The sequence below is a fragment of the Megalops cyprinoides genome, chromosome 2 (genome assembly GCF_013368585.1).
Source record: "Megalops cyprinoides isolate fMegCyp1 chromosome 2, fMegCyp1.pri, whole genome shotgun sequence".
Classification (NCBI taxonomy): domain Eukaryota; kingdom Metazoa; phylum Chordata; class Actinopteri; order Elopiformes; family Megalopidae; genus Megalops; species Megalops cyprinoides.
This window is the reverse complement of record NC_050584.1, coordinates 56038604-56051610: the sequence shown is the minus strand read 5'-3', so window position 1 is coordinate 56051610 and position 13007 is coordinate 56038604. Positions and strand designations below refer to the sequence as shown.

The 13007-nt window shown below is 42.9% G+C and overlaps 1 protein-coding gene across 1 annotated transcript in view; it reads right to left on the bottom strand.

Annotated features, from left to right (window-relative positions):
• Positions 1 to 13007, bottom strand: part of atf6 (activating transcription factor 6) — a 52103-nt gene that overhangs the window by 8736 nt on the left and 30360 nt on the right. Inside the window, exons 13-15 of the mRNA XM_036522295.1 lie at positions 12067 to 12134; positions 10125 to 10236; positions 4753 to 4837 (exon numbers count right to left, since the gene is read on the bottom strand). Coding sequence (XP_036378188.1) covers positions 4753 to 4837; positions 10125 to 10236; positions 12067 to 12134 — 265 coding nt within the window. The remainder of the gene's footprint in view (positions 1 to 4752; positions 4838 to 10124; positions 10237 to 12066; positions 12135 to 13007) is intronic.

The window sequence follows — 13007 nt, the reverse complement described above, 5'->3', positions numbered from 1 at the left end:
AAAAGAACAACCTCATCAATCTTTAATGCTACAGGACACAAATACATGTTTACAAGCTGGAGGGTGGGCGCGGCTGCAGTTTCTGCAATTCAGGACGGCAGGTCTCATGGGTTTGTGGGAAGCATTTACTGAGGCACGGTTTTGTCTTTGTGCACAGGCTCAGCATATTGGCACACCCTAACCACCAAACCAAGTTTGAAATGACTGCATCACAGAAAAAAGTGATATGACAGCTATGTCTGATGAAATGTTCATCTGGGTGGAGATATCGTCTTATTCATATTTTAATGTACTCTTTGTTTTGACAGTTGAAAGTAAACTGGAAAAAAAGGGAAGGGAACCAGTTGTCCAAAATATGCAAGGCAATGCAAACCCCTGATCTTTTCTTAAGTGGGACAGTATGTACAAATGAATCGGTTTCAAGGATATCTCCACTCTATCAATTCCTGAATAAAACCATTGTTTGGGATTCAAGACTGATTAGTCAAACACAGATATGGGACTTGAGTGTTTAGTTAACACGACTCCATCCTTTCACAAACACAAACTGAACATTCTTTAGAATGAGCCTGAGAACAGCGTTCATCTATCCCCAGAATAGACCAAAAACATCCCAGCTTTCAACAATGCCCTATTCTTTCCTGCCTCCTGAAAGAATCGTAGTTGACCTAGTCATTTTGCCAGGCTCAAGGCAAACCTAATCTGATGTCCTAACGAGAGGTGAAAGAGAGAATCAGCGGAGTATCAGTGTGGAGGACCCCAGAGGCTCAGGCAAAACACACCCAGCGTTTATACAACTCCACAATGCGTCTCCACATCACAGTTCACAGACCTCTGGCCCTCTCTGCAGCACAATTCTATTAGCGCAGAGGAACAACGACTCCCCCTAACCTTAACTACACACTGCAGATCACATCCAAGACAAACCTTTTGCTCCTCTTAAGCTGTCATTATTTGGACAAGCGAACAACCCTGAAGTCTTTACTCTTACAGGGCACACTGTGAAAGATGGAACACAAACACAGACAAACAGTCTCCTGTTCTCCTTGGAAACACACAGGCTTCAGAGCGGGACAAGCAAATGCGGTATGCTGGCCTAATTAATAATATGACAGGATGTATTTTCAAGAGGTGTAACATTCAACACTTGCAAGTCATAACTCTTCACGATATGCCATCAACAAAAACTGTGGTTATATTTTCAAAATGGTATACTTTCACCAAATTCTGGCCTTCTGCAAGCCAAGTAGTTGTGTTTAGGTCTTTGGACCCAGAATACAACTTTTTAATGCTGAATCCTTGCATTTAGAAAAAGTCTTCTCTGTCATAATGTTGAAAACCCATGAAGTCAGATCTTCAAAAGGTTATCCGTTTATATTTGTTTATGGGTGCGGTATGAGTGACAGGGACCTATCCAAAACATACTGTAATTCAGCTGCTAAGGACTCTACTTAAATCCCAGATGTGGTTACAGACTATAACATGGATGATATCAAAGTAAGGTTTTGAAACTGAATAGAAAGGAAACACCTGTGTGGGTTTACATAGGTCTCATGATGCTTTATACTGATCCTCCAAGCACTGCTTTGAAACTCCACATCCATGTGCACAGGAATAGCTTACACTCTTTCTGGAAAAAAAATCATATCCTATTCATATACACTGACATATGCAAAAACACACATTCAAGCTCCCTAAATCAACCATCTTCACCTTCACATTCACTACCAATGACATACCATTTTAGTCGCCAGACAGATGATAAAGTGATCATGATTCAATACCAACAACAAAGGGATGTAAATCAGTTGGAAATACATTCAGGCAATCAAGCGTTAAGGCTTTCCCGTTAATCTTTAATAATAACAATTTATTCCAGTACTCAAGTTTGAACAAAATTGTTCTCACAAACAATTAATTTCATATAATTCATACCAGGCTCTCCATGCAGCAGCCACAGAACCTTGTAGCTTCTCCTGCCATATGACTGTAGTTGAAGTGCAGCAGGGCTCATTTAATACGTGGGTGGGAGCTCTGAAAACTTTCTGTCTTTCTGAAAACTGGGTATCTGGATGTTGCTGGTGGTGGAATTGGTGGGGTAGTTGGGTGCGGCCTAATCACCTGCAAGTTTACCTGATAAAATAAATCCCTACCTTTCACCTCAGCCAATGCGTGGTTTATGTTAAGGTACGAAATCGCTGCTGTACATCACCTGGGCGGCACAAAACTGCACTGACTTACCCCCTTTCACTGTTAAGCACATTGAGCTCTACACAGTGTTTCCCCCCTGACCCCAAAACTGACTTCCCCAAATAGATAGTGACTCATCAAATATCATCAATCAGACCATAAAAGGAAATTTTATGCTAATTAAATAGTCTCTTTGCAGCAAAAATCCACTCTCCAGCAGTTGGCGTTGGTGATTGTTGGCATTTTTTGAACACACGTCACTTAAAAACCTATTTTCTCACTTTTCAAATCAATTGTGCTGTTCAGGTAAAAAACACTTGCACATTATAGGCATTCAGGTCTACAAATGGTGCCAGTGTGCAACCATCGTAATGGACATAACAAGAACAGAGGGACCAATCCCGTGGATGTGTTCAATGCACTGAGTCACCTTCCTTCTTGTGATTCATTAGTTCATCAATTGCCTGGTTGCGATTTTCTCAATGCCAATTTTTAAATGAGCTTTAAGTCCTTTCAACTTTGGAGCCATCAAGCCTGAATTCAGCCCAGATTTAAAAAGCTTTGAAGTTCCCTGAAAACTGGTTCCCCCTGGTTAACAAGTCACTACAAACTCACAGCAACAAAATGAAACATCTAATCAGAAGCCATAACAGCCATGCTGGAAACGGAAAGAGTCCCAGTTTTGAGAAAGGGAAGCCCATACAAACACCATACCATGTGTTTCATGGTTGAAAAAAATAAATTGCATGAATCCACATGGAATCTAGAGGTAACCCTGCACCACCATTTTCTAAATTCAGGATAAAATTCATCTGCTTCCTATTACGACAGCATCAATTTTCAAACTTGTAATTAAAGGAATGTAAATACCACCAGTTATGAGGTTAGCAAACTGTTGTGTTAAGTATCTTTGAGGGGCGAGCCACTTTGTAACAACTCAAAGAGGTGCCTAGGATACAGCCACACTAAATAATATGTGTGTATAAAATTGATATCATTTCTAAGATGAACAGCACAACATTTTCAACAATTTTACCCTAATTTTTCCCAGCGTATCAGCAGATGAGGATGTTTGAGGGATGGATGTCAACTACTTCTGGATGGCTGAATCACTATTCACATTACTAGCTTCAGCATTAGCTACATTTATCTTGCAAGAAATGAGAAAGTGACCCCTGTATTTGTGCTGTGCCTTTCTCACTGTGACCTGAGCTGATGAGGACCCTACAGCTCAGGTGAGAGGGAAGGTGAAAGCCGATGTTCATCCATAAGGACGTAAGGACAAGATCCCTGTCTGCACTGGTCCCTCAGTAGTAGAATGAGCTCCCCACAGAGGTCAGGACAGTGGAATCACTGGCCACCTTCGGATTTAGACTGAAGACCCGCCTCTTCAGACCACATCTCAGTTCAACCTCAACCCCGCCCCCTAACACCTGCTACTTCTAGTACTTTTATTTTACGGTTTATTTTACATGTATCACAATGTGTTCTGGATTCTGTCATCTAGTGACTGATACACAGAAGTATACTTGGCTTCCCTTGTGTGGTTAGGTTGCACGAGTTAACTTGGGGTAGGGCTTGAATAGTGTTATGCTCACAATCACTGGTCTGGGAGTGTTGTTAGCCTGGTCTGACACTGTTGGTCATTCAACTTGAGCGGATACACTTATGTTCTATTATGCTGGAAGGCGCTCCAGATAAAAGCATCTGCTAAATCAATGTAATGTAAAGGACATCCATAAGGACAGGAGCAGAGAGTGGTGATTAAAGCGCTAAGGGTAGTGGGCGGCAGTGTAGCATAGTGGTTAAGGAGCAGGACTCGTAACTGAAAGGTTGCCGGTTCAATCCCTGCTGGGACACTGCTGCTGTACCCTTGGGCAAGGTACTTAACCCACAATTGTCTCAGTAAATATCCAGCTGTATAAATGGATAACATTGTAAAGAACTGTAACCTATGTAAGTCGCTTTGGATAAAAGCGTCTGCTAAATGAATAAATGTAAATGTATGGGTAGAGGGGGTTTTCCCTGAGCTTGGTAAATGCTTAGGGAAAGCGAATGGGCTGTTAAGCAACATAACAGGCCTCTGGGTTTGATAATCCATCTGAATCAATGAGGCCAAGCATGTGAAGGGAGAAATATTCATAGGAATGCGAATGATTACAACTGCAGTGATTGATTGTTGAACGTGTCTAACCACGAGTCCTGCAAGCACACTGTCACCACTCTTCATCACAGCGCAAGACTTCATACATTATCTGTTAATTAGGTTTAGGTGCTGATGCCTTGATGGAATATTTAAAAACATACCTCAGACATCAAACTGCTTGCTGATAAAAGATCGCCTTTTATGTACAAAGACATTTTTAGCTCCATCTGTCTGAGACAATGGCTTGTACTAATATTTGGGAGCAGCTTCAAGTCCATTAAACCTGATTTATTTAACCTGCTCTCGGGGGAGTTTGTAACTCCACAGACATAATAAATAATGTGAATGGCCTGGAGCTGCTTAACCTGCATCAGACAATAAAACGGACAATAAAAACATGTAAAACTTTGACTTGCCATTTCTGTTCATTGCTGGCAGCACCACCGACATCTTGGGTCTGCTTCCTTTGTTGTGGTTTGTAGCAGGAAGGAGAAGGTGATCCTAAAAGGAAACAGATTGAGAGGAATTAGCCCCTTACACAAGGGCATATCTATGTTTACCATTCCCCAGTCCATAAGTGTACAGCACCTTGATCAAGGGGTCAATGTCACTTAAAGTAACAGACATAACTATAAAGGAGCAAATTATTAAGGAAATCTGCAACCCTACAGAGGGCCCTTGAGATGAACCAAATGTGAATAATGCCTTTTTATGCTGTTATAATAACAAGAATAAAAGCAAACACTCGTAGTGCCTCATAGGTCTTGGCTGTTGTATTATTCCCTGCTCAGCTTTTAGGTTATGCCAATAGGTTTTGACATAGCCTAAAAGTAACATGTGGACAGGTTCGCCACAAAACACTACGCTGGGTAGTAACTGATGAATACACAACCAAATGAAAACAATAACAGAGAAGAGAAGTTCAAAGTAACAGCATCAACAAGCATGAATGTTCCCTGAATGAAACATGACTACTGTTCCTGGCCGGGACTCCCACCAGTTAGGTTAATCTCTTTACCTGGGGGAAAAAAATTTAACTCAACACCCGTGGCTGCAAATGAGAGGATCACATGGTAACATTAAACCAAAGTCTGTCTGACAAAATGAAGAACACCAGGTTCATAGGGCCAAGCACAACATGAATTTTCAACTACCCTCACTGGAAGGTCTCTTCAACTTTCCATAGATCCTTTTTGTGGGAGCAATAGGTAGACAGTCCATTGTAAGGCTTTTCACCATTAGACATACTGTGAATCCATTCTGAGTGAAACCATTTCACTTGGAACTCAGCAGAGTGCATACCTGAACCACCCTTAGTGGCTGTGGAATCTGCTGAAAATCTGAAGAAAATCACTTAACCTCTACAAAACTCATACCATTTTCAATGATCCAATTCACAGGCCGACAAACATGCCACAGTGATCACATAGTCTCTCTTTCCACCCACCTGTGACAGAAATCAACATGCGATACACATGATTGCATTTCCTAACAGCATACATGAAACTGAGAATAGCACAGGCTGTATTTATGAGGTATGTGCTTCCTCGGGGGGGAGGTTAACAACACCAGGGGGACCAAGCACAAAGAGGACGCTGGTTCCAATTCCGCCCTACAAATAGCACAGCTCAGAAGAAGCTGACGTAGGAGGAATCGGTGTATAAGCATGTGCGATGCAGCACTCGTAGCTTGAGAAAGACGTGGCTCCTCCAGAGTCATTTCAGGACACGCAGGGCTTCGGTAAGCATTAATTGACTAAGGCTGCTTTGCAACATCTGGGGAGCTGTTGTGAAGATGCACCCCATGCCAGCTGCTGAAAAGCAGCCATTGTCAGTCTTTCTGACAAAAGTGATACAATGAGGAAAGTCAAACAGCAATAACAAGCTTTTATGAGTGATCAGCCTTTTAGCCTTCCAAAGGCTTGGATATGCATTCACAGATATGGTTTGGATGAATGAGCTCTCCAAACAGATGGAAAATACTGTAGGCTTTCTAATATCACTTGAGCGACTAACAATGAGACCGAGGCCTGGTCCAAAGGATATAGGCACATCCCTGATGGTGTTCGCCTATAAAACCTTTAGGTCCAGGTTTCCAGTCCTAGAGCGGAGACGTCTGCAGACAGCTCACAGCCGGTCTGCTGTTTCTATCACCTCCCGCTGCCAAAGTGCGTGGAGTACAGTGAAACCGGAAGCTGGCTCTGTTCCTTGCGTTAACTGCAGGAGAGCTCATGGAGACTCCGGCCACTGCGTCTGCATGGCTGACCTCTGGCTCACCCACTCGTCCTCCACATTCAGTATTGTGACCCAGTCTCTGCGTGCTTCTGCATGGCCCTCATTGGTGCCAGCTGGACACCTCTGATGGACAGCCATCTCTCCACATCTCTTATGCTCATGGATCTCCAGGTGCGGATCAGCTTGGAGAGCAGGACTCAGACCCCTGTCCCCTTCACTGAGCAACAGTGGACTGTGTATGTCACAAAAGCTACCCATGCTGTGACCTGTGGAACACTGTGATGCATTTCAGGAACCGCTTTTCTGACTGATGGGGATCCAAGCGGCCTTTGGGGTTCCTGAGTTCAGCAGTGAAACGAGAGCCAGGCAATGCTTAAAAATCACAAATGAAATCCGGAACCAATCAGGGCCCTTGGCAGGCTCAACACCGCATCACATTCAAGCGCTCCGCAACACACGCCCTGAAACCGAGGAAACAAAACAGACAAATAAATGGGTCGACAAACAAATAAGCCACCCGCAACGATTAAAAAATTGTCACCTCCAAATCCACAGCAAAAAAAATGTGCACAGGCAACGTATTATGCGACTTCAACAACAGCAGGGACATTTTCTTTCAAAGCCAAAGGAAAATCTATCATCCTGTTTGTGCCCCGTAAGCCTTTTTGAAACACTAGACGGTTTGTGTGCTTGAGGAATTCGGGGCGTAAGGCATTTCTTGGTCCAGAGGAGCTGGACAGCTATTGGAGCAGGAGGTCTGGATCAGGGCCCGGCGAAAAGCACTGCGGAGGGAACACCCTGCAAGAAGAAGCAAGCCAGGGCGGATACGTGATCCCTGGGACACACGACAGCACGGGGAGCAGGGCAGACAGCTGTACAAAAAGAGCCTTATCGGAGCAGGCAGGAGTTGATGGTCCACATGAGGTGAGCGGGGAGACTGGGATCGGCGGCGCCCTCGCACGCTGGCACCGCATCAGAGGCACAGGACCTGCGCTCTCATTAGTCCGCGGGCTGGAGCGACACTCAAAACGAGCGCTGAAACTTCAGAAGCGTCCGTCTGAGAGGACGACAGGCTGAAAGGTAGATGGGTCCTGATAGGGAACGAGAGACTTTTTCAGTGTGGAATGGAAGAAACAGAGAGAAATGTGGTGCTTGGATCACCAGTTCTTCAGGCTGGTTTCATCTCAGCAGAAAAGAAAAGTACTTTTTAAGAACTAGTTTGGCCTAAATGAATCAGCTGCTTTGAAGCCAAAGAGAAAGAGGCATGTGAATAGGATAGAGGAGCCCCACAATGGCACAGCTCTCTGGTCAGAGCCCTTGTGGTCTGATGGATTAGGACTTGACCTTTGAAAGAGGCAGCATTGTCACAAAAGGTCCTGCGCTAACAATGCCAACATTTAGAGGGATGTGTGGGCAGCCTGAGTGAGTGACAGGAAATCAGGGTCAGAGTAGGGGCAGTGACATGACAAGTGACTGCCAGCTCTGACCTTGCCCTCAGAAAACAGACTGTGTTTTTCACCACACCTTTCCACAAAGCAATACTGCATTCCCTGTAATCTAAGATTTAACCATTAACCCATTAACTGCCAGAAATTTCTTTTTTTTGGATCCCTGAGACTGAGTACCCCACTGGTATGGACTAGGGCACAGTAAGTTTTTTTTTTACCCCCAGTTAAAATACAATAAAACAGTCATGCAAATGCATTTGTCAGGCAATAGTGAAATACCACATATGGTGAACACAGGAAAGAGTGTCCATAAAAATGTTCAAGTATGTTCCAACAACCTTTGGCCTGTATGTGAGATTACCATTGAAAGCATTCACACTGTACTGTCACACTCAAAGTGTAATGGGTGCAACAGCTGATAATTCTGCTTAAAAGCATTCCACATTATTGTAGCAAACTACAATACTTAACATTACTGAATCCTGTAGACAGTTTAGGATGATTACAGATTTCCAGCTTTCCAGACACTCTTTCACTGAGCGACAGCTAATAGTTCAGGTACCTTACAACAGCAGTGGCCCACCTGGGAACTGAACTGGCAACCTTTGGGTAATGATCCCTGCTCCTTACCACTACATCACACTGCTGCCCCTTGCGCCTTGACTTTCATCCATCCAAACATCCATTGTATATTAACACAAAACATTAGCCATACCCTATTGTCACTCCAAGGGATGACCGCTGATATTGGTAAATTAATTCAGAAAGTGAGTGGTAGTGTGCCCATGGAACTGTTGTCATCATGGATCAAGATCAGGTTGTGTGGTTGGTGGTTCAACCCTCCCTCACCCCCACCAACCTCTCTCTTCTCCCACTGCAGATGACTGTGTGGTCCTGACAGGAAAGCTGACAAGAAAGCTGCTCATGGCCACAATGTGGTCACATACCTTCTTACAGCACTGTGTGATGTGTTAACAGATGATGTCAGATGTTATCTGATGATTTCTGTATGAACTGTTGTTCATGTGGCTGCTGCTTTGTAAGTGGCTCTGGATGACTGAGAGCATCAAAAGACTAAATGTAAAATGATGGTGAATTACATTAACTATGCGTAGTCTAACTCTGGGGTTAATCTGTGAATATTAGGAAATAAAACTTTTAGAAGGAATTGCCACCTGGACTAGCTTTTTGTTATATCAAGGAAACTATGTGCTAGTCAGCTAAAACTGCACAGTTCTCACTCAAAATGACACACTTTATCAGTAAGTCATTGGAAAACTAGGACCATGCACCTAGCCAGCACAGTCTTGTTGCCAGTTCAGCTAGCTGCTTCAGCAGGTACCACTGCCTACTGCAGTGTACGATGTGTACCTTTCTAACTTTTCTCCACAGCAGCCAAGCCAAGGAAAACGCACACTGCAGCATATTAATAAATCTATTACTCATTATTTAGCACTGAAGGGCATTCTCTGACAAGCGGAGGGAATGAATTCCCACTAAATACCTTCCCAATCTGTACCAACATACTGAAAATATGATCTCAAATCCCTCGAGCTGCAAAAATCCCAGAGCTGCTCTTTTTCACTTGTACAACATCTGGATCTCGAGTATTGAATGTGCTGAGTCAATAATATAGACATTAACTAAATTCCAGACAGCAAACTGTTCAGGCTGATCATAGGGCCTTCATATCTAATCCCCTTCTGCAGCAACTAACCACGCATCCCAGCAGTGGAGTAAAATACCAAGCAATAACCTGTGATAACTTTCTAAAATGTCATTCCTGCATGTTATTACATTATTGTCATTTAGCAGACACTCTTATCCAGAGTGACTTACATCAGTTACAGTTTTTATTATTATCATTTTTAGAATGCTATCCATTTATAGAGATGGATATTTACTGAGGCAATTGTGGGTTAATTACCTTGCCCAAGGGTACAGTAGCAGTCTCCCAGCAGGGAATGGAAGACGGCAACCTTTCAGTCACAAGTCCACCTCCTTAACCACTATACTACACTGCCCCCCATTATGCACATAAATCTTTCACAGACAACTGTAAGGTACAATACATGTGTTAAGCTTTAATTAATGTGCTTTGCTCACCCTGCGAAAGGACACCACGTAGAAGGTGTCTCCCCTGCGATGGATCGCCTCGAAGAAATCATAGTGGCTGCGGTGCGGGGCGTGGTACACCTGAAGTTCAATACCCGGACTCCTGTGGCAGAAGGGAAAATGTCAACATATTTCTTGAATGCCAAGCCTCTAGCCACAAACCTCTGCAGAATTTATAATGAAACTGAGCAGGCTCACAATGCACGGGAACTGGAAGCTGACACTCATTTTTATTGCTGTCAGGTTGGATAGAACAGGAATAAACTTCATGAAATCTACGTGTTCAATGCTACGGATTGGGCCTGTGTAACACTGTAAAACCTTTACTCTAATTAATGTTTTGTTTTCACTAAAACGATTGAAACTCTACCTCATGACCATTTCATTTTTTCCCCTGTTGGTTTCATAATATTGTCTCTCATTTGTTCCACTGCCCACGGTGAATAAGAAAAATGTTACAGGAGTTAGTAATAAACAGGGTTTATTTTTGCATGCATATATAGCAGGGGCTGATTCAGACTTAGGAGCTCTGAGCACTTTTTCAATGCAGCTAATGCTACTTATACAGATTTTAGCTTTCAGTAGTCAAACTTAACCTGTGTAGGTGGATGATTCTTAAAATAGGAGGCGCAAAGTTGCAACCACCTCCATTCCCTGCCCTGTGGACAGCACACGTTCTCACAGTTCCTTTACAGTCATGTGTCCTAATTGCAGCAGACAGCCACCAACAGGCTAGTTGATTCAAAGTTTTTGCTTGCTTTAGTTAAAGGGTATGTAATTAACACAGGAAATTCATACATACATGGCAATCATACTAAAGGTATCTGTGATGCAAAGTATCCCACTCAGTAACTGACTGACGCCCCAAGACACTGATGTCTGTGAGATGTCTGGATCAACCCCCAACTGAAATTTTGGGCCAAATTATCAAATCAAATCAAATAAAACAAAATCTTATTTATATAATGTAAGTGTCACAGCACACTTCACTGAGACAATAATCGTCAGATAAAGGCCCAGTTCTCTTTCTGAATGTCTAAATGCAGACAATGGTGACATTAAACACTATCACCATGGCGGTACACATTTTATTCAACCTTTTCACAAGCCCAATGATTCTAGAGAGAAAACTGACAGCTGTTAGGTCAGAATGTGCATATCTTGACAATAAATGAGACACGCCCTCATTTCAAGCAAACTCTGTCCCAAATACACATCTTCTGCTTAAGTTCCCAGTCTGAATTCACGTAGTGATTACAGAGCCGAGGAACTCTCCTGGGAAACACTAAAGCAGGGCTTACACACGCGTATTTCATGTCCACATTGGCCCCATAATAAATAACATTATTGTTCCTGAGTGTGAAATGTAACAGGACCATAAGAAAGCCATAGCAGGAGTCTGGGGTGTTAATGACTTTAGCAGGAATTAGCAAAGAACTTGTTCACCCAACAGCAAAATGGCACCATTGTGGGCCTGCTGCAGAATCACAGCAGGAAATGTTTGGCATGTTACACTTTTCAAGAAGTAAATGAATCTATGTAGAAACTATTTAGAGGGCAGACTTTTAGAGCACTCCACATGTTCTGTAAGACTGTAGAGAGTTAAAAGCAAACACATATCTATAAATATGAAAACAACCCACGGCTACTGAATGCAAATCCAAATGATAAAATTGCAGAGCTTACATCAAACGTATTTAAAAAAAAAACACAGCCAAAGGGTCATTACAATGTGAGAGGTGGACGGTTAATCACATAAGAGTATGTACATTACCACAGAAGTTAATATTGCAGAGGAAAGTTAACCTGCTTCAAAAATCCAAAAAGCTTCAGCTCAGTATTTATGAGCTTGGCCTCACCGACATGGTTCAATGAAGAGAAGCCAGTGTTACACAGGGAACAGAGAGAGAAAGGGAGGGAAGGAAAGACTCACTTTTCAGACATATCGGTGTACTGGACCGTCACAATCTGGGAAACTTCAGCCTCCTTGTCCGGTGATTTCTGCAGAGAACGAGAAAGAAAGAACAGGAAAGGGTTAATAAACACTGAGGGTGGCCTCCTCCCGGGGCGATGAAGACGCCCTTGCACCATGCAGTTCTGTTCCTGCACTCTTCCCTGGCTTTGGCTTTGGACCTCATCCATGTGTCTGTAAGATATCATGCCACCGACCCCAGCCTAAGACCGAAATCTTTACCCAGTTACTTAGATTAAAATGTGACTTTATGAGTGGGTACAAAGAGCCTCTCATTTCATAAAAGAGTCACAAATGACATGCCCTGGCCTGTTTCAAATAAACTGCACAACGTGATTAAGCCAGCGCTATATGCATATGTATGCCATGCTGTGCGTATCGCTGAAGAAATGCTTGGCCCACTTCCTCACTCACACTCAAAACATTCTCCTCATTTCCCCATACATCAGGGCAACAAAATCTTCAACGTAAGGCAAAATGAAGAAAAAACCGTTGCCACGCTGAACTTGTTTCAGTGCTAAAAACATTTCTAACGAAGGTAAGCATTTAAATAGGCATATTCCGTGACGATTAAGCACATTATAGAAAGTATACATTTTGATTTCCACGGTCTGACAAAACTGGTCATGGGAATCTTATGTTGAAAAAAGAAAACAAAGTGATACAATATCTTACATTCTTCAGAATTTTGTAGCAGCTGTGAAGCTATGATCACAAAGCAAGCTGGCAAATTATACAGATCCTTGTCTATGAAGCTGACCATTGCTAGTCTATGTGTGACTGGAGAACAGCTGAATACACACAGCCAGGCTACCTTCCAAACCTCGACTACTTTTCTTTGTAAGACAAGGGATTATCTCATCTGTCTTATAATACATTCCATGAAGGTTACCATATCTTTG